At 43.3% G+C, this 22661-nt stretch overlaps 1 protein-coding gene and 1 pseudogene across 1 annotated transcript; both read right to left on the bottom strand.

Annotated features, from left to right (window-relative positions):
- Window positions 1-817: 817 nt before the first annotated feature.
- On the bottom strand, window positions 818-4190 carry LOC136507457 (uncharacterized; annotated as a pseudogene).
- Window positions 4191-18165: 13975 nt separating this feature from the next.
- On the bottom strand, window positions 18166-22119 carry LOC136508300 (probable carboxylesterase 16). The gene is made up of 2 exons (XM_066502961.1): window positions 21301-22119; window positions 18166-18959 (listed from the first exon to the last, which is right to left on the bottom strand). The coding sequence occupies exons 1-2, from the start codon at window positions 22098-22100 to the stop codon at window positions 18422-18424; spliced, it is 1338 nt and encodes a 445-aa protein (XP_066359058.1). The 5' UTR covers window positions 22101-22119; the 3' UTR covers window positions 18166-18421.
- Between the last annotated feature and the right edge of the window lie 542 nt (window positions 22120-22661).

Below are 22661 nucleotides of genomic sequence, written 5' to 3'. Positions count from 1 at the left end.
AGCTATGTATACATTATTTAATAACATTGTTTCTGATACTATTCATTCTATTGTTGTATGTGTGGACTTCCTAGGCACACATATGGTGAACCTAATTTTGTCTTTAAAACTGGGTGTGACACTATAGGTGGAACCCTCTATTGCCACGATAAATATTTGGTTGCTATAGTTACCCTCTCTATTGCCAGACTATCTATGTGATTGCCATAGGTGGAACCCTTTATTGCCATGACAAATATTTGGTTGCTAGAGGTAGCCTCTCTATTGCCACACTAAATATTGCGGTTGCTATAAGTGGAACTCTCTATTGCCATGATAAATGTTTGGTTACTAGAGGTTTTCTCTCTATTGCCACGATCAATACTTGGTTACTATACTTGAACCCTCTATTGCCATACTTACTATTGTGTTGCACTACAGTTTGTAGACTCTATTGCCACGCCACTGTTTCGTTGGTATGAGGTTTTTTGCCACACCATTTGTTTGCTGCTATAGCATATATTGCAATGCCAAATTATTATGCCGATGGTCCATATTGCAACACGTTGTTTGGTAGCTTCAAACAATAATTGGACACTAAAAAATATATGATGAATGAAGCATTTAGATATCCATTAAACCAAAATATGCTTTGTTCGTACAAATCATTAATAAAACCATCCAATGTCAAAATTAGTCGATAACACAAGCAAAACTTTAACACATGGTATCTGACACACACTAGCTAGTTTGAACATATCAAAATGTAATGAGCTATGTCTAGCACTGTAACAATGGTTGGCTTGACGTTGACCGTCCCATCACTTGTGCGCTCCACTCAAACTCTATCTTGCTCCTGGAAAAAATCATTAACATTAGTATATGCAATAGGTAAACTGAAATTGTTTTATTTTGGCAACAGTGGGATGGACTGAACCATTTTGAAGGTAAGCAATTTGGAATTATAAATTAAAGAGTAATGGGATTGCAAATTTGTTGATTCATTCAAAGTAAAATTATCCATCGAAAGACCATATGATCAATTCCTTTTTATTTCTCAAATGACCAACTTTCAATTAATGAATGATCTTCGACAATAAAAAATTCCTTCTGTGACTAACATGAGCAATAGCAAGGCAACTTCAGAACAAGCTAATAAAATGTCAAGAGATAGTCACGACAGGAGGCACTAAGTGATCTTGGCTAGCACGATTGTTCATAGGCTTAGCAGTAGGTGTTCATGCCAATTAAAGAAAGGAACAACTAATATCCACTCACAGCAAGCCAAAAGTCTAGACTAATTTAATCAGAGAACCAAACGCAAGCAGCAACAAGTACATAATATTTTTATACCACAACAGAATAGCTGCCTAACCAATTCCGTTGATAAATATGGCACAAGTAGTAGTAGGAACAAAGATGATAAAGAGATTGGCTTACAAAACTTACAATCCAAACCCTAGATAATTTTCTTGCATTCTCAATCATATTGATGAGGAAAACAAAAATAGAAAAAAGCTCCTAAAGACTAATAGATTTTGCTTGCATTCTTAGTCATATTGATGAGGAAAACAAAAACAAAAAAAAACTCCTAAAGACTAGCAGGTTTGCAAAAAAATGTAGAATTATTCAAAAGTAAAATTACCCATGAAAACGTTACATGATCAAGCCTACAAGTCAATCAAGTATATACAAAATCACCTGTGCAGCTTGTTGATTCCTTTTGGACCATAATGCTCGTTTCTTAGCAGCATAATACTTCAGTGCTTTTGTAGTAATAAAAGTAACTATCGTATTCCCTCCTTTGCTTTGGGTTGTTTGTGACTTATTCGCAGCACTAATTCTAGTTGTGCGAGTAGTACTTGTACCTGCCGCTGCGGTAGCTACAAGTTGTGTTAGCGGCGGGCTTCTACCTGGGTTATCCTATGAATCAATAGTTGGAGGAAAAATTAGGCCCCATATTGGACATGACAACATTAAACACTCTTCAGTTCTCAAACTACCTGCTGATGTGATATTTCTTTACTTTTTGTAGTTGTTACATTTCCTTCCACCATGATTGTTGCAGCAACAGCCTCTGCAATTTCCCCCCATGTTTATTAGCCTACATTTACATTTTGGTCAGAAAAATCATGAGTGTAGTTTGAAAGTACAAAAATGATGTTTACGCATTCAAATTTCAGCAGATATGCATAATGTCTACACCAAATCAACGCCTTTGCAATATATGAGAACTAAACTACTACCAGCATGGTTTGTAGCCAACTAACTCAGGCATTGATTTCAGTTCAACAAACTATCAAAAGATTAAACCAGCGGCAGGTATAGAACCTAGAGACACATAAACACATTAACTAAATCTATTGGGCAAGTTAAGATTTTACATTACTATTACCTGTTGTAATGATGCTTGTCCTTGTGCTGCTTGCAACATTGACATAAACTCTTGCCTAAGTGCTTCTCTATCGACCTCTCTTGCCTTCATCATTTCTTCCATCTGACGCCTATGTTCTTCCCTTTCGGCTTCCCTTTCAGCCTCTTGAGATTCAATTCTTTCTTGTAGCTTTGAAAACATGTCCACAAGTGCCGTATCCTGACGGACGCAGTACTGGTATTCCTCAGACAATAGCTGCCTTCTAGTTGGATACCTTGCCAAGTATCCATTAGCAAGGATCTTGGTTGATTTGCATTTTCTTGTTTCCTTGTAGGCTGACTGAAAAATCTGGTTTTGCTCCACGTGTGAGATGATGTTCGCATCTCCATTTGTTTCCCTCTCCAAAATTTTGCTGCTTGCATTATCCTAACAAAGAGATTACAATAAAAGTAGTTAATTGAAAATGTAATTTTAGGCGTTCACTTTGCATCACTTAATAAGGTTTGTACAAACTGTATACTCACATAGACATCCCTAGATTCTTGGCTTGTCCATCATCCATTCTTACTGTGTGTCAACATAAAAAGCTCCAAATCATTTGGCTCATCACCAGTTACTGGGTCCCTCTAATTTGGCAAGAATGTAACAAATTAGCTATATTTCATCATGTAAGGAAGCATGGACATGTGCTTTTAAAGTTATTACCTGCTCATAGCTACACCGAGAAAAAGACTTTAATCCTGTCAGATGGTGTATCTTTACATTCTGCCAATTCTGAGAATTCTTGCTGCTAATCCTCTGCACAAGGAGTTGATTCTAAAAAAATAGTGCAGTGCTCGAAACATAGCCTTTATTTCATCAAGTGCAATTGGCAAGAATAAAATAAATGTCATCAAACCTGAAATTCTTCACTACCAAAATACAACACAAGATAGTGCCATTCAACAATGTCCAACTCTTCTAGCTTGTGTCTCATTCTCTCCCCATAGGTGGTGTACGCCCTATACATAGCACTAAATGTTGAGCGCCATCCTTTGTAACGCTCATTTGCGATGGTCCATATCTTTTTCCTATTTTCCTCGTTATCCTCAATGTCCCACTTATGTTGTTCAACATAAAACATAAATACTAGGTCACTTCTTAAATAATTTGATAACAAAAAATGTGTACACAACCAAAAACAAATCAGAAGTTTACCATCATATCAGATGCTATTGATTTTTTTACATCTTCGTGGATATCTCTCCATGTTCTCACTCCAATGAGTGGTGCTTTTTTCCTTATAAACACTACTATTTCATCAGTAAATATGCGTGTGTTCTCACCTGCAGCTCCTCCAAGTCTAGAGAATTGGAGTTTAAGCTTCTGACTGCCCTGCCTGGATCTCTTGTGGGTGGCTGCCAATCCTTTCATGGTACCTCGTGCCTTCCTCTTTTGGGAGTCTTGTCAATCGAAACAATATACAATGCAAGAGATTAATTAAAATCATTTACATAGAGACAACTGAATTGAACCTCAAAATAAAATCACAATAAGCATTACTTACTATTTCCCTGTGTTTTCTCACACCGAGCATGAGATGGTAGGTTCAGAGGTGGTGTTGGATTGCTATCTTGACTTGAATTTAGTAAATCTATCTGATTCCTACGGTTGTCATGCACATGCAGACAATAGGTCACATGTGTAAGCTATAAATGGTTTGCGAAGGACTGATAATAATTTTGGGAAAAGTTGTTATATTACTAATATCATCAAGTTGTCCTTGCACCCTAAACCATTCTTTGTAAGTCTTGACTGTGTCTTCCCTGTATATATCTTTAAAATCTACGAAAACCATGCTGATATCAGTGATGTGGCCATTGCAATATAATATAATATAACCATTTAGAATAGGGCTGCAACATTACTTACCCATTCATTGGCCCTCTTCCTGCATATTGTTAAGCCACACCTTGTAATCATCAATTGACTCATCTGTGGAGTCTTCACTAATTGATGCCATTCTTGGCAATTTAATGGGTGTTATCTCTACATTTCGCTTTGTTATTTGATTCCTTGACAATACTAATCTGACCTCCCTCTCCTCCGCATTACTTGATAACATTGCATTTGTATCAACATCATATTCGATCTCGTTTAGTGTTGCTACAGCATTACCACATCTCTTATAGTATAAGTAGTCCCTGGCACCATACCCCAAATTTGATTTCATTGTTATTAAGTTACCAAATGTGATCGAATCCTTGTCTATTGTATACTGAGCAAATTCTTGTCCCCCCAGTGCCCCCTTGCAAGTGAAAGACATAGTCCATGTTTGTTCCGAGCTGTCACATAATATAATGAGAAACATAAGCACAGGTGATAAAACAATATTTAAAGAAGGAACAACTTGAGAATGGCTTCGGGGAGGATTAACATCTTTTTGGGACAGGTGATGAAATAATGGAACACATCAGATGCAAAGGAAAAGGCATTTCTTGATTCAGATAATAGCATATAGTAGTCTTCATCAAACTGATTGCTGAAAACCAGTGCATACACAAGCTGGAAGCCACAACCAGAATCTAAACATACTTGGAATAACAACTGTGCTGTAACTGAAATTATTTTATGAACTTTAGCTAATACGAAAAGGCATTGCATAAACCAGCCAAAGCATGTCAGCAAAAAAATATAGTCTCAGCTTGCGTTTCACCTTTCCAATTTCCAGCAACATGGTTACAATAAACTGTAAAATCTTTTAACAATAAACTGCAAAACCATTTAACTTAGAGCGGAAGGAATTGATTGGGCTGTTGCAGAAGCCTTGGCCTTTGCAACACTTATAGTGCTAAGCAAACATATTAGGCTATGTGGATTGTACTTTTGAGAAAAAAAATCAGAAAGAGCCTCTAGGGCAGGATATGATGTGCATTGTTTGGCGAATTCATGGTTCGTGTAGCTACCTGAAAACATCAAAAGTCTGTACTCTAATAGACTTTTTTTTTAAAAAAAAGTGTAACCTGAAACTTTTATTCAGATGACAGATGTATTATAGTTATACATATGAATATTAGACACTTCTTTCTACTCTGTTAGGCTCCAAAGGAATGCATCAAGCATCCAAACATAGATGGCAAAATTAATCTCACAAGTACTACATGAGAAGAATAAAATCAAGGAGCTCTGTCAGTCAGTTAAAAAGAGAGCATGAATCTAATACAACTAATCCTATTTTTAGGTTACAGTTCAGACACTTGCATACCAAGTAGACATAATCTGAACCATTTCTAAGCTGGAGTATGGTTACAAATATATGAGAAAAACTGCATAGCCAGGTGCGCTTGGGGAAGGGAGGGGATATTTTGTGCCCTTACCTACCATCTGTCTGAGAGGAACGCCGGCGACTTTCTCGTCCTTGGCTGGCGTCACCTCCATCTTCATCGGCAAGAGTTGTCGCCGTCCTGGACAAAGGTGTCCGAAAAAGCGACATCGTCGCCTTGGGTCTCGACATCATGGAAGCAGTTGCGCGTGCTGATGCATGTGTTGCCGTGTTGCACACAGGTACCATCGCCACTGCAGGTGTGGGCATCGACAACGACGCAGGTGTCCCCGTTGCCGCTGTCGCCGGTCCCTCCGGAGGGGTTGCCATCTTCTTCCCTTGGCTGAAGCCCAAAACCCTAACTAGTGCCTGGCGTGTGCGGCTTGTTAGAATAAACTATTGCTTTTCCTTGTGTGAACACAGCAAGGGAAGGCGGCGCCGAAAAGGCCCCGTACTGTGATACTGTAGCCGCTGCAGGTGCAGGCACCGCACGGCTCACCTGCAGCACTGTAGCCACATGCAGAGGCCGGCACAGAGTCAGCCCTGTATGTTATCTAGTCACTATTGCAGCAGGGCAGCTGTCCTGGGACTAGATGGATAGAGTTGTATAAATAAACTACCACGACAACTCAGTAAAGAGAGTTCAGATTTGCCATCTCCCATACAGGGCTTCAGCCAAAGCTGGTGTCTTGTATAGTGTGTATGCTCTGATACCACTTGTTGGCCCATAGGATCATAGCTGAGCACTCCTGGGGCAGTGCCGAGCACTTCGGCAGGGATGCCGAGCACTCCGGGAGGAGTGCCAAGCACGCTAGGAGTGGTGCCGAGAGGTTCTGCTGTGGTGGTAACCACTAAAGGACGGGTGCTGAGCACTCTCATGGGGGAGCTAAGACGTCTTGCAGTGGTGCCAACCACTCCAAGACTAAGGCGGGGCACTCCTACAGTGTGGCCAAACACTACAGGAGTTATGACGAGAAGTCCAGAAGTAGTGCCGAGCACTGCATAGGTGTTGTGCCGAGCACTCCGGTGGAACAGGCAACTCCATCAACGCTGATCGAGTTTGTCCCACCTCCAAGTGACATCACTGAGTTCGTGGACGCGTACCACGAAGGTGAGGAGGTGCGGTTCCGCAGGCTAGACGACATCGTCGACGACACAGGACCCTCAAGACTGGCTGGTCTGCTGCTCAATGACGTAGAGCTGCTGCTCATCAGTGCAGAGGAACCACCCATGTTCGCGCTAGCCGAGCGGGACGAAAATAGGTGACGGGCGATGCTAGAGGAGATGAAGGCGATCAAAGAAAACGAGACTTGGCAGCTCGTCGATCCACCACTAGGATGTCGTTCAATCAGCCTGAAGTGGGTGTACAAGGTCAAGCGAGACAAGCTCGATGTCTTTGTCAAGCACTAGGCGTGCCTCATTACCCGAGGCTTTGTTCCGAGCGAGGGCATAGACTTCGAGGAGGTCTTTGCGCCAGTAGCGTGCATGGAGTCGGTCCGTTTGCTACTAGCCTTGGCAGCAGCAAAGGACTGGCGTGTCCATCGCTTGGATGTTAAATCGGCCTTCCTCAATGGCAAGCTGGCGGAGATGGTCTTCATCAGGCAACCTCTAGGTTTCGCCATCAAGGGAGAGGAGCACAGGGTGCTCCGACTGCGTAAGGCACTCTATGGGCTACGACAGGCCCCACGAGCATGGAACGCCAAGCTTGATGCCACACTGGGAGAGCTTGGGTTTCAGCGATGCGCAACTGAGCATGTGCTCTACACGCGGCGATGGGGGGAGGAGGAGCTCGTCGTCGGCGTGTATGTGGATGACTTAATCGTCACCGGCGCGCGCACAGAGGACGTCAATAGCTTCAAGCGTGATATTGCGGCTCATTTTTGAATGAGCGATCTCGGCACACTCTCCTACTACCTCGGCATCGAGGTGAGACAGGGAAAGGAGGAACTCGTGCTCGGTCAGAGCGCGTATGCCTCCAAGCTGTTGGAGAGGAGCGGCATGGCTGAGTGCAAGCCATGCGTGACTCCGATGGAGGAGCGACTGAAGCTGACGAAGGCCAGCACCACAGCGAAAGTGGATGCAACACTCTACCGGAGCATCATCGGCAGTCTGCGCTATCTAGTCCACACGAGGCCGGACATTGCGTTCACCGTGAGCTACGTCAGTCGCTTCATGGAGGATCCTAGAGAGGATCACTGGGCTACGGTGAAGCGGCTACTGCGCTACGTCAAAGGGACGGTAGATCATGGGATCATCTTCCCAAAGACCGATGGGAGTAGACTGTAGCTCACTGTGTTCAGCGATACAAACATGGTGGGGGACATCGACAGACGACGGAGCACCTCTGGCGTGCTCGTCTTCCTCGGGCCGGCCCCAATTTCATGGTTGTTGCTGAAACAGAAGGTGGTGGCGCTATCTACGTGTGAGGCAGAGTACGTAGCAGACTAGCGGCGGCCACAGCGGCGTGCAAAGTTGTGTGGCTACGCCAGCTGCTAGGTGAGCTGACCGGCGTGGAAGCTCACCCACCAGCACTAATAGTGGACAACCAGTCCGCCATCGCCCCCGCGAAGAATCCAGTTCTGCACGACCGGAGCAAACACATCGACATGAAGTTCCACTTCCTCAGGGACTGTGTCGATGGAGGGCAGATCGTTATCGAGTTCGTCGAAACTGGTCGGCAACTCGTAGACGTCCTCACCAAGCCGCTCGGACGTCTTCGACTCACGGAGCTGAAGGAGATGATCGGCATGGAGGGGTACAAGGGATAGCAGTAGCTTTAGGGGAAGATTTGTTAGAATAAACTACTGCTTTCCTTGTGTGAACACAGCAAGGGAAGGCGGCGCCGAAAAGGCCCCCTACTGTGATCTTGTAGCCGCTGCAGGTGCAGACACCGCATGGCTCACCTGTAGCACTGTAGCCACATGTAGAGGCCGGCGTAGAGTCAGCCCTGTATGTTATGTAGTCACTGTTGCAGCAGGACAACTGTACTGGGACTAGATGGATAGAGTTGTATAAATAGACTACCACGGCAACTCGGTAAAGAGAGTTCAGATTTGCCATCTCCCATATAGGGCTTCGGGCAATGCTGGTGTCTTGTATTGTGTGTGTATGCTCTGTTCTCTCTTCTTCTTCTAGCCCTAGCCATAGTGCGTGGGACGGACAACACTTGTTCGTAGTCGGCACGGCTAGTGGGTGCTCGGCAACACTAGCGGGTGCTCGGCAAGATTGATGAGTGATTCACTCACCTGAGCTGGTGATCCTGTGGGCCAACACGGCTATCTACTCTCCCACCCGATTAGATTAGCGAATATTAGGAAGGGAGATGAATAGTCACGTAATGTGGGGAGGGAAAAACGTGGGACCAGTCCGGGGCGCGGGGGTTTTTGCGCTAGAAATTTCGCTGCAATTAAAGAATGGTGCCACTGAGTTTCATTTGGAAAATTTGGTGGGATGTGTGACAGGCGGTCCAGGTTTCCCAAATTTTCAAACTTATAAGCTGGTTGTCGTCTCATCACGTTGATGGTCCAGGTCCACTAACGATTTGATGATATTTGAACAAGTTTTACTAAGATTCCAATAAACAAAGAGCTAGCTCGATTCAAAAAAAAGTGCACGAAGAGCCTTACGACATATCTATTTTTTTATGCTGCTACCGGACAACAGATGAATTTTAAATAAAACTTGGTAATTTCAAAAAACTTGGTAATTTTTAAAAAACTTGGTAATTTTTTTAAAAAAACTTGGTCCACATTTTAAATTCAGAAAACTTATACTAGCACCTTTAAAACTTTATACTTTATAAGATTTAGAACTTTGTAATTTCAAACTTTTTTCAAAATTCATGAACTTTGTACTAGGACAATTTAAAATTTCTATTTCAAGATTTTAGTAGCAGTAGCAGCAGCAGCAGCAGAGTAGTAGTAGTAGCATGGCGCCGCCGCACAAGAAGGTAGCCCCTGCTTGTCTCGTCCTGGCATGGCGACGCTCTCCCACGCGGCTTCCTCCGCGGCACGGCGCCTCATTGCTGCTGAGGGTCGACCAGGGCTGAGACTGGTTTGTGCACCTCAACGCCGATGAGTACCCGCTCGTGACACTCGATGGTGATTGCTCTTCTCTACACCTATCGCCAAGCTCGCCGTCGTCCTCGACGTCGTCCCCACCGACTCGCTCCGCCTTTCGTGGGACACGACCTAGTACCCGCCTCGCTCCGCCTCTCGTGGGACGCCACCTAGTACCTCGACTTCAGTGATTCCTCTTCTCTACACCTATTGCTGAGCTCGCCATCATCCTCGACGCCCTCCGCGCCGCCTCACTCCGCCTGTCGTGAGGCATGCCCTAGCGCCGGTCTTGCAGAAACAATTAGGGGATTTCAACTAATCCTTTCCGGAGAATTAGACGGCCTACCCGAACAGGCTTTTTATTTAGTGGGGAACATCGATGAAGCTAGCACGAAAGCTATAAACTTAGAAGAGGAGAGCAAATTGAAGAAATGAAATTAAATCTTTATGTACTGACTCCTAAACGAATTATTTGGGATTGTGAAGTGAAAGAAATCATTTTATCTACTACTAGTGGCCAAATTGAATCGGTGCCGACCACCGACCAGCGAATCGCGGCCGCTCCAGCGAGAAGGACAGCGAGGGCGAGAGGAGGGCACGCGCCTTTGCAATCGCAGCGGCTCTAGTAGTATTAGTGGTGGTGGTGGTAGTAGTACATGTTCAGTGTGAGCGGAGATAGTTCCATGGTAAATAAATTCTACAGGTAGTAGTAGTAGTGAAAGGTTTGTTAACATAAGTTTCATAGGGAGGAAAAAAACAGTAAGAAAACAGCAAAAAAAATATTTTTCACACAAAGGATCATCTACAGTTGGGTGGTTTGTTCGATGCTAGCTGCGGCCTTTATTTTTCTTGTACAGATGCGGAGCAAATTTCTTAAGTGGATCGGCTGCGGAGCAAATTTCTTAAGTGGATCGGCTGAATAGTGCATTGTATTTTATTTTAATTCTGGGGTATGGACATATCAATAATCAGCAAGAATGAGAATCAACTAAAGTACGCATCACAGTTGAACAAAAAATAAGTATTTAAACAAAGAAATCATCTTCTAGGCTTTCTACCACAACTAGTGCAACAACTCCATCATCAATGTAGGTGTCATCTTCGTCATTGTCTTGGATTCCCACGTCAAGTAGATGGACTTCCATGTCACCCTCATTTTTTTGCTTCTGGCATGGCAAACAAATTTCTTGGTCTCACCGCAACAACACTGGACCATCCCGGCTTGTTCACGAGGTTGACAAAAAACACTAGTTCAGCCTGTGTTGCTAGAATGCAAGGTTCATTTGAATATCGGAACCTGGAAGTATCGATATCAATAGCACCATATTTATCCCTACTGTATCCTCTACTTCTGCTGGTATTGGCAGCCGGCACATCATACCAATCACACTGAAATAATACAACTTCTTTTTGTGTAGAATTCGAGTGAGATAATTCTTCTAATCACTCCATACCAGGTCATGTTGCCAGTAGTACCATCACCCCTCACAAGCACACCACTGTTTTGTGTGACGAGGTTTCTCTCAATGGCAGTCGTTCGAAATAGCCAGGTATTGATGTAGCATCTATTGAACACACGAGCTCGATGGTCTGGTCCTTGAGAAAGGGCATACATCAGTTCACTTGCTTCCCCTTTCTCATATTGTATGGTGATCTACAAACCAGTTTGAAAACAAATGTCTCTGTTAATTAGTACATCGTTCTAACCATCACATGGAATAAAAAAATAGAACTAACCTTGTCCTCGAACCACCTTACAAAGTGCTCATCGTGTCGTTTATTAAGATTCCTTATACTATTTTTTTGAGTTCTACCATATGCTCCCTACATCGAAATAGCCAATTAATTAGTTGATCCCACAAACAAATTATACATTAATTAATGTTGGTATATTGCAACATACTCGACCTATGGTCTGGCTTCATCACAGTTACTAATTATGTAGTGCCTCATCTTTCGAACCTCGTCTCCACCAAATATCTCGATAGTCTGTCCTCTCCTCTTGTAATCCATTTCACCAAATATGCTCAGATCAGACGGCGGCTTATTCACGGCTGTACTTTCATGACGATCAGTGCGATTCAACTTGGTGTCGACATCCAAGAATCTAGAGCAAAATGTAAGGCACTCCTCGGCTATGTATGCCTCGGCTATTGAACCTTCTAGGTGCGCCTTGTTCCTCACATAGCCTTTAACAGTATGTAGATACCTCTCAATTGGATACATCCATCTATAACACACGGGCCCTCAAGTTTAGCCTCTTCAGCTAGATGAACCGACAAATGAATCATGATATTAAAAAACGTAGGTGGGAATACCATCTCAAGCCGGCAAAAAGTCTCTTTAATTGAACTACTATGTTTGTCAAGATCTTCCACCAGCTCCTTCGAACAAAGTGCAGTGAAGAACCTATTAAGCTGAATCAATGGCGCCACAACATCTTCTAGAAAAATCTTTCTGATGACTAAGGGTAACAGTTTCTGTAGAATAATATGGTAGTCATGAGTTTTGAGTCCAGATACCTTGCATGCATTTACGTCAACACATCTCCTTATATTGGAGCTAAACCCATCAGGCATCTTCGCTCCCTGTAGAAATTGGCATAAACTTTTCTTATCATCCTTATCTAAAAAGTACAAGGCTGGTGGTAAGGTATAATTATCTTCGTCAATCACATGGTGCTGATCTTGCCTTATCCCTAGATGTTCTATGTCAAGCCGGGTCTTCTCGTTGTCCTTACATTTACCTTCAATTTCAAGCAAATTACCCAATTTACTCTCGCATATGTTTTTCTCAATGTGCATCATTTCCAAATTATGCCTTATGAGCAAACAAGACCAGTAAGGGAGCTCAAAGAAAATACTCTTCCTCCAATTGTGCCATCTTTTATCTCCATCATGCTTCCTCTTTTTTGATGTCGCCTTTCCAAAACTCACTTGATCAAAAGTTTCATACTGCTCCAATACCTGTTGACCAGACATTGGTACTGGTGCCTCCCTGGTTTCCACCTCATTGTTAAAGCCAATCTTGTTCATGCGCCATGGATGGTCTGAGGGCAAAAAATGACGGTGTCCCATGTAGCAGTTCTTGTTCCCAAATTTCAACCACAAATAATCTGTATCCTTGTGATAGTATGAACATGCAAATTTGCCTTTTGTGCTCCAACCAGAAAGCATCACATATGCAGAAAAGTCATTAATTGTCCAAAGCAGAATAACATGTAGTTTAAAATTCTTCTTTACCTTATCATCCCATGTATCAATACCCTTTTCCTAAAGCTCCTTCAGCTCATCAATGAGGGGCCTCAAATATACATCAATATTCATTCCAGGAGATTTTTTACCGGGTCTCAACATCGACATCATCCAATAAGGCTGTTTCTCAAACAACCAAGGAGGCAAATTGTAAGGGATTAGGATAATAGGGCATGTGGTGTATGTAACATTTTGCATGCCAAAGGGGTTGAAGCTATGGCAGAACCGCTCGAAATAACGTACTTATGGAGGCGCTCGTCTTTCACCAGACACTAAGCACCCCGAAAGCAAGCTACAACGGATGGTATCCGTCGGACACACCCCGAGGGAGAGCCCGAAAGATCCACATTTTTTCCCAAGGATCCAATAACGAGAACGAGTTGTAATACTTATCCATTTCATACATCTGAAGTTCTTAAAAATTACATTATTATATTACCAAATGTCAGAGTGTGGAATAATAAATAGCGGAATGAAGATAAACATCGAGAAAACAGATATCGATAGTACGCAAGGATTCCGTCTGTGCCTACCAGAAGAATCATTCACACAATGGTACTCCTCATGCATTACCTACAATAGGGGTAAATAAACCCTGAGTACACAATGTACTTGCAAGACTTATCCGACTAGTGGGAATAATTTCCTGACTCCAAAGGATATGATGAGCTTTATGGTTTGCTGGTTTTCTTTTTGCAAAAAGCAGTACTAATAGTGAGTCCTTATGTATGTTATTATTAATAGCCGTATTAATTCATTAGCTAGCCAGTCTATGTAAGCACATGTTCTACTTTTAAGCAAGAGTTAAGCAACCAGTTCTATTTCATCACCTTCCATCTTTTAGTTCTTACTACAAAGCTAAACCATAGACAAGCTATACCAGAACGCCGGCGATTCGTGAATCAATGCCCCCAGCTGGGTACCCCAAAAATACACGCCCCGCATGTCTCCCAGACACAAGTAGGCCTAACCCATCACCCTCCTATCCTAGGTGTCTAGGTCCCCATCCAAACTTAGACTCCAAGCCCCCACTCCTGAGTCTCGGACTTAGTGCGGTGCAATGACCTCCACCATCCTCACCTCTAATTAGTCTGTCCGAAAAGCACAGGATTCACGACAAGAGAGCAACGAGTCTTCCCTACGCCCATACCCAAGTATGTGCTCGGGATAGTAAGTCTGTGACTTGCCTAGAGCCTTATGGAATGACTGGTCCTTAATTGACATAGACAGAGAAAAAGTGTAACCAAGCTATGCCCTCCTTCGGGCGAGCCTATATGCATGATCTTGAAATAAGATATCAAGGATGCATAGATAATGATATGGATGATATGATATGATGAAATGCATATTTCCTAAATGTCCATGGCAGCAATTTATTAAGGTGATAACAAAATTAACTTTCTTTTACTGAGTGGGTGCATATCACCTCTCTAGTAATTAAACAAACACCTATTTAAACATTTTCTTGGCTACAAGACAGCAACCACTTGTTTTGACCATAACTGGAGTTATACACATCCAAACAATATGGTTGTGGACTTTCTGGAAAGATTATGAAATTTCCTACAACTATCTTTTAATCATCTTAAGGTTATTCAGTAGCTATCTAGGTCAAACAATTCAATCTTCTAGATCTATCTAGAGGACAAGCAAATCTGATAGCAGACTTTTAATAGCGATAACTCTTAAATCGTTAGGCCTATGACTATGAAATTTTAGGACAAGCTAGATCAGCAAGTTATCTACAACTTTGTTATTAACAAGTTTCACAGAAGAGGTCATTATCATCATAAATTTGTCAACACAACAAAAACTACTCATACAGCCATTTAGTTGAATTATAAAGCAATAATTAACTAGCTGCATATAACCAATTACTTCTAAGCACAACTATTTATCTCAAAAAATCACATGCATCACAAGCACTATAGGAAACATCATGGTTAAGCCCAAATAATTTACTTATGTGCATTTATTAATATCCTTATATAATAAGTTGATTTAAAGGATAAATATTTCCATTGCTCAATAAATTTTGAGAAAATTACAGTAGCTTACATATAACCTCAATAGTCTACTGTATAAATTTCATGCCATTTGGATAAGTATAGGAACCTCTACAAAAATGACAAGTTACATAGACTTATTTTAGCAAAAATAGTTTAGCCTAGTGAAAAGTGTCAAACAATAGATTTCATATTTTTCTTACTTTCATCCTAGCATAAGAACACTGTATCAAAATTTGCATGATCATAAGTTATGTATTTTTACCCCAATTATTTTACTAGAAACTAGCAATTATTCAAGGTTAAATAGAAATACCATATTCCAATTATGCCTACTATAGGTTTAGTATTTTTTCTAACTAGAGCATGTCAACACAAGACTAACAAAATTGGAATCGCAATTTTAGCACCTCTCTAGCTCAAGTTATGCATTTTACAAGATATAAACTATTTTAAAAGCACTTTACTAGCTTAATTTAATTGTCCTAGAAAAATATCAAAATAGTAGGTTACATATTTTTATCAAATACTACACTTCATGATGAATCCAGCAAAATTTGGATCACCTCATTTGGACACTCCTAACTCTAGATATGATTTTTGCAAGTTTGCTACAAAATTTGGAAAAACAAATAAAGAAAAATCAAATTCACCCTGGGAGCTGTAGCTATGTGCACCCAGTCTATACACCCACTGCGGCTGACAGCAGGGGCTCGCGGTCAACAGAACCCTACTTCATAGGCACACAGAGTAGGGCACGGCTTGACCGGCGACAAACTCGTCGATGGCAAGGTCACCAGTGGCGAGGTCACCGGCATTGTGTTCCCCACAATATTGCGCATCGACTAATACCCTTGGTTAGCCCGATGGATCACCGGAGCTATCTAGCCGGCGAGCATGGCAGCTCGATGGTGGCGCACGGTGGCGGACTTGTTGTCTCCGGCAAAGATGTGACCAAGCAAGTATGGCTACGACTTCTATGAACCCTAGCGGAGCTCAACGGTATGGATCAAGCCACAGTAAGCAGCAGTGAGCTCTGGCCACGTGCATGGCGGCACGGCGGCACACAGCGCATGTGGCGGCGCTTGCCATTCCGACAAGATTATGGTTGGTGATGGGTCTCCATCTTTGGTGATGGTGCTAGGGTTCAAGGCCATGCGAAAACACACTCTAGAGGGGGACGACAAGGTCTAGTCGGTGCCAGACGCGACGAGCTTGAGGTCGTGGCCATGGCGGGCGCGCACGGTGCGGTCGCACGTTCCTGTGCGACGGCGGTGGTAGCGGTTAAACCGACTACGACATGAGCTATTAGGACCTAAGACAACGACAGACCAGGGGAGAAAGAGGTAGGAGGAGCGGTGGATAAGGCTGGCCATGGTGAGCTCGGAGCTCCGTGGCGCTCCGTGGCCATGGCGGCAATGACGACGTGAAATGTCGCGTTACCTAGGCTCGAACGGTGGCAATGGCGGGTCGGGGAGGTAGAGCGGCTCACGACGAAGCTATGCACATGATGGATTAGATGGAGGTGCGGCGGTGGTGGCGTGCGAGTGCAGCGGAGGTGTGCGGCAGTGACGACGAGCTAGCGAGAGGGAGAGAGCATAGCGAGATAGTGAGAATGAGCGAGCGCAGCGGCTTCGTCTCCCTTTTCTTCCCCTGCTGGCTTGACCGATCGAGCCGATGTTGGCTAGCGGCCGCCACACAACGCACGCGGCCTAGCGCCGGTCGGCCACTTCTGCGCTGCTGCTGCTCTATTTCAGGCCGGCGATGGCCGACTGATGGAGCAACTTCAAGCACATGTAACTCCCAAACGAGCTCGAGTTAGTGAAAAACCTCTTAATAGCAAATGTAGAGCTACATGTACTCTCCAACTTTGCTTTAGAAAGATTCCTCTAATTTTCCATGGTTTTTAAACTACAATGCTCCAAAGTAAGCTACTTTGAAATGGAAAACCAGCTTTAGACTTAGCAAAATTTCTAAGTCCCTAAACAACATTTGATTGCTACTTTGGAGCTATTTTTGACTATATTAGGCACTGAATTAGCTCATGACCCTTAAATAAAGTTGGTTACCCATAAGATAAGCTACAACTTTTATTAAGGGTGCACTGTCATGCAAATACTCTAAGCTACTGTTCAACTTTGGTCAAACTAGCATCATGAAAAATAATATTTTGAATAAACTAGGACTTAGAAGCAAAATTGACCCATGTCATGAATACAAATATTGTTCCATTTACCATCCTAGATATGTCTAAGGTGTTTTTGTGAACCCACAACCATCTCTTGCATTGGTCACACATAATCACAAGCATATGCATGTATATAATCAACATTACATGTGATAATATGTAAAGAATAAGATAAAATTCCATATGCTCATGCTCATGAATGCTTGGATGATGCTTATGCTCATGAAATGCAAGTGCCAAATGCAATACTTAACACTAGGGTGTTACACCCTGCTCCAACCCTGCCAACCCAGATCCGCCTCTGCTGAGGAGGCTGGGGCTGGGGCCGGAGCCGCGACTAGCGCAGTGGTGGCCAGGGTTGGGATCACTGTTGGGTGTGAGCCCTCTACGGCTGCCGCCACCTCCTGCTGCAGGGAGAAGACGTCGTGATAAAGAACACGCTGAGGAATGAAAGGAAAGAAGAAAAAAGTAAATTCTAGTTACTAGCAATACTATCTTATTGGAGATGAAATATTGGTGAGGTGTTGAAGATGCTCTAATTAATAATTAATTCAAAAATATAAAAAAATTAACAAATCAAATTTGTTTGAGGTATTACCTCCTAGTAAGTAAAGGAAGTACCGTAACATTGTCCAAAACATTTTATGAGCACTATTGCACTAAGCAGCGGTAACACCTAAGTCTAAACAGCTCATATCCACTCTACATCCTGAGTAAACCACACACTTGCACTAGCCCACTCACGTGAAAAGGTTAACCGTAGATAGTGGTATGGACTTAAAAACCTATATGTTAGTCTAGCCTACCCTCAACAATCATCAATCAAGGCAGAACTAAACATCTATAACCACACATTAATATACAGAAGACCACCATGAGTCAAGTTCAAATTGTGTCGGATGCCACAGCAGCAAACATCAAATCTGAAGCTCACCCTCAAGCCTCAATCAAGGTCATCACCGTGCATTCAACGAGATCTGTGTACCACAAAACTGGGGAACTGGATACATGAAATTTTCAAATGGCATTTGACGTGTGAAAATGTGGAATCTCAGAATGCCCGTGGACTACACCACGATTACCATGGGCAGTTTGAATTTCCATGAAACATTCACCCAACAACACTGATCAGTAACTCTGCGTCATTCTCTCTATGCTATATTACATTGAGCCGATGAACTCTACTTCCACCATAAAAACGATTACCAAAGCACAACTGGATGTATGTTGGCCTCCCAGGTTAAAACTTCATTCAGGTGGATCAATAAGACAATTCATGGCCACGCAGTGATATGTACTTCTTAACCCAGATTGCAATATCTTCAGCACAAGCCTGAGCCTGTGGCGTCTTCAGCAGGACGTCTAACGTGGCAAACTCATGGACTGCATCCTTGTACTCAAGAACAGGGGCGTCCACATTTACCTTGCGGAGCTCCTCCGAGTACGCAATTGCGCAATCCTTCATCCAGTCGAGCTCTGCAACAACTGTTAGGGTTGGAGGCATAAGCTTCAACGGAGGGCTTCGTCCAGGTGCAAGAGGGTTCACAGCTGGATGGTCCAAGCTGAATTCGCCTTCAGGCAAGAAGAGTTTCCAGGCCAGTAAGCATGATGACTTGTCATAGAAATAGGAGTTCGCCAACTTCAGTTCTGAATGAGTGGGTGCACTTCCCATGAAAAATGGATACATCAGAACTTGTGCAACAACTCTCACAGGGTCCAGAAGTTTCCCAGACTCAACAGCTTTTTGGGCCACATAGTCAGCAATATTAGCTCCACAACTAACCCCAAGAAGAACACACCTGCTACCATAATAGGAGATAAATGAGCACTAATAGCATAGTAGCATCAGCTACTGAAGTAGTAGTGAAAAAGAAGAAGACACACAAGGACACCTGATTACAGCTGAATCTATTAGCGAGGACGTATAAAACAGTATCTAACTGCAACAGGCAAGCTATGCATGTAGATCATTGGATAACAAAGGATCCATTATGCAGTGAGGGAAAAGAAAAAGAAAACCGAATCTAATGCATATAACTTGTCTTGTGCAACTAAATTGGTTGCCAAATAAATATAGAGTATAATTTGTGGAAGCTTTTCTTTTGGTAAACCATTTGGGTAAAAATTAAATTTGGTGTTCAGCTTGTGTGAGTAAATTTTCCCTTCTGACAAAGTTATGTTTTATCCTTCATGAACACCTTTGTCAAAGTCATGGGCAGAATAAAACATACAATAGAATAATGCGATTAAATCGTCAATGCTAACAAGTTTGGTTGGCAACAATAATGAACTACTTCAATTCTTTATCAGGAAAGGGTATTTGTTTCAAGAGTACCGTTTATGGCATTTTATCATAAAACATGCTGACGTAATGGCCTACCATGTGGGTTTGGAGTGACTATAGTGGTTTGGCATCATCAGATTCATGCTTAACTGGAACGTTAAGAAAATTGTGATATCAACAGCACAATTGGATGAATTAACTGAGAACCAACTGAACTAACAATGCCTATGTCCCCAAAAGCAAAGGGTACCATCGATGATCGATCAAATAAAAACTGATTATATATAGGAATTTGTTTCAAAAAATTATACATAGGAGTTAACTGTATATAATTTAACCAACTGACCGAAGTTTGCTAGTCTATTTATGCATGGTTCTAGCTGGAGAGTGCAGACAAAACCATGACACAGAAATAACATGTGTCCAACAGCCTTGTGCTTGCCCCTGCACTGTATATATTTTGCCACCATGTCCTACAATGTAGCACATCAGTTGTTTTCCCTGGATCTACCATTTATGCAATTATTTTTGGATATCAGAAAGAAAAACTTTACACCACGGAGTGATGCTTCTGAGTGAAAGAAAGAAAGTCAAGCATAGAAAGATCAGGAATGCAACATGGTAGACACAGAAGATACATAACACAGTTCAGAAGGAAGTCACAAATTTAGAAAGGGGTCAAATATATCTTATGTCACAGTGCACCTCGCATTCTAGCTTTCTCATGCTTCTCAATGGTGATATTCCGTGTCCTACATCCCCTTTCTTCTCCCTCTGTTTTGTCTAGCTCCAATGTACTACTTTCCTCTTACAAATGCAACTCCTATATGTCTATATCTCCTTCCTCTCATGTCAAATCCCATGTCCACTGGTAACTAGTAAGGGCCCATTCCCTTCCTCCCACTCCTGATCTCTAGAAGAGCAGGATCATTTTGAAACGTGATGGCTCACCAACAACCTTATTGCACCCATTTTCTTCTGGCTAACACTCACATTGGCGATCTTTCACGAACAGCAACTAGGTTATAATGTCAAGATAAAATCACATTATCCCAAATGAATCTGCAGTTTGCAATGATCCTGAGACCCAGCGGCATTAATGTGGGAAAAACATTTGAACTTGTGCATCGGAGTGATTGATCTACTGTGTTATTAGCTACAACGATTTCACGTGCATAGATCTAGAACAACGAAGTTTTCACATTGGAAGAAAATTTAAAATCCAAAGGTTTACAAAGACCAACTGGTTGTCTGGTTCTGAACTGGAAATAAATCATTACTAGTGTAAAGAATAATTTAATTCGGTCATGATCATTACTTTTGTATCATTAAATTCAATCATAGATGAGGCAATCATGTTACAGCTGTCAATTGTCTAAACCCTGGAACCTAGCATGAATAGAAGATTATACAGTTGAGTTAGTCATGTTCAACTAATTCAGACAAAATGAGCAAGGCTGGCTGAGAGAATGCTGTATCAACTTCAAGTATCATAACAGAAGGAAACATATTCGTCAGAACAAGCAGATTCATGCACTCATTACTCCACCAAAACACAAGGCATTTCCTGAAATTGATTACACCCCGTTGAAGGCTATCAAATGCAACTCCCTACACAAGGAGGTAGTTGCATCCACACATTTGTTGGACATAGTCAAGGTCATCACCAACCAGACTACCAAAAGCATCAATCAATGTACCAAACGGATGTGACACGACTAAATTTTAGCCCCTGAATCCAGACACAGCCGCGAATGCTCGATTCTCACCAATCAATTAATGCATTTCTATACAGCTGACAAAAATCATGGAAAAAATGTTAACAGATGAGAAACCCATGTAGGACGAAACCGCACCTGGACGGATCAGCGTGCGCGGCGAGCCACGGTTCGACCATCGCGGCACCGAATGAATCAGCTCCGGTCCCCTTGCCCATCATCGTCCGCCTGCACGCGGCAAGGTTGGCCTGCTTGGCGATCCATCGCAGCACGGCGACCCCATCCTCGAAAGCCGCGGGGTACCTGCTCTCGGGCGCGAGGCGGTACCCGACCGCCACCACGATGGCGTCGCAGAGGCGCGCGACGCGGCGGCAGAAGGCGTCGTTGGCAGCGCTTTCCGCCGCGCCAGTCACGAAGGCGCCACCGTGGAACTGCACGATCACTGGCAGCTTCCTCCTCGAGGCGGACCGCGTGGCGCCGGCGGTCGGGAGGTACCCGCCGTAATCGCGCGGCGCCGCCTGGGCGGGCGGCGCGGGCGAGACGCCGACGCCGTGGAAGCTGGCGCTGGCGCGGCGGGAGCGGGAGAGGAGCTCCTGGCCCGGGGCGGCGTCGCGGTGCTGGGGCTGGGGGAATGAGTTCCGGCGGAGAGGCTGAGGAACAGTGCCGCCGGTGGCGTGGTGGTTGGGGTTGGGGAGGAAGAGGCGGAGGTGGAGGGAGGAGAGGGGGTCTGGGTGGAGGTCCTTGGTGGCGACGCCGTCGGGGGAGGCGGGGGAGAAGGACGGGTTGGAGGGCGGCGAGGGGCGCTGGTCGGCGGGGCGGGAGGAGACGCCGAACGGCGCCGAGGCTGGGGCGGAGGCGGAGGCGGAGAGTGAGGAGAGGCGGCGGCGGAGGAGCAGCTTGAAGAGGAGGCTGTGGAGCTGGACGGCGACGGGGGGCATGGCCGTTGCCGACTCGTCGGGCCAGATCAGTGATGAGTGTCGCGGGTAGGGGGAGGAGGGGGATGGTGCCATTTGGTATTTGATTCGGGTGGTGGTAGCTTGGCTTTCTTTTCTCTTTTTTGCTTTTTCTTTCTTTGTCCTTTGGGAGTTGGTGTGTGTGCTTAGTGTGTTGATACTTGATGGTGATGATTAGCTAGGCATGATAGATAATACAGCCTGTGTACTAGTAATAATAGTACGTGGCCTTTTTTAATGATTATTTCTTGTTATAGTTGTTATATACCTAGGCGTTGTTCGGATCACATGGTCTAAAGTTTAATTAGCTATTATTATAGTACTAAATTTAGACCACCTTGTACTTGTGTGGTTTAAGAACAAGTCCAAGAGACTCTTCATATGCTTTCAAAATTGCTAAAAATAAAGGTTTTAGTTAAAGAAAAGTCTCACCTAATAGTTTTTTCAATTAGATCTTTAAATATTGATATTTTTTATTCATGATTTCTCGCTAGCCATATCGATAAATATTGAAGGATGAAAATATATAAAAAGTGATTTTTTTTA

This window comes from Miscanthus floridulus, chromosome 15 (genome assembly GCF_019320115.1).
Source record: "Miscanthus floridulus cultivar M001 chromosome 15, ASM1932011v1, whole genome shotgun sequence".
NCBI lineage: Eukaryota > Viridiplantae > Streptophyta > Magnoliopsida > Poales > Poaceae > Miscanthus > Miscanthus floridulus.
The sequence above is the reverse complement of the archived record's forward strand: the minus strand, read 5'-3'. Positions and strand labels throughout refer to the sequence as shown.

Bases quoted from the DNA above. Each gene is read 5' to 3' on its own strand.
- LOC136508300 (XM_066502961.1), bottom strand. From the start codon at position 22,100: ATGCCCCCCGTCGCCGTCCAGCTCCACAGCCTCCTCTTCAAGCTGCTC. The intron at 18,960-21,300 runs GTGCGGTTTCGT...TTATGGTAGCAG, and splicing joins GCGCACGCTGATCCGTCCAG to GTGTGTTCTTCTTGGGGTTA.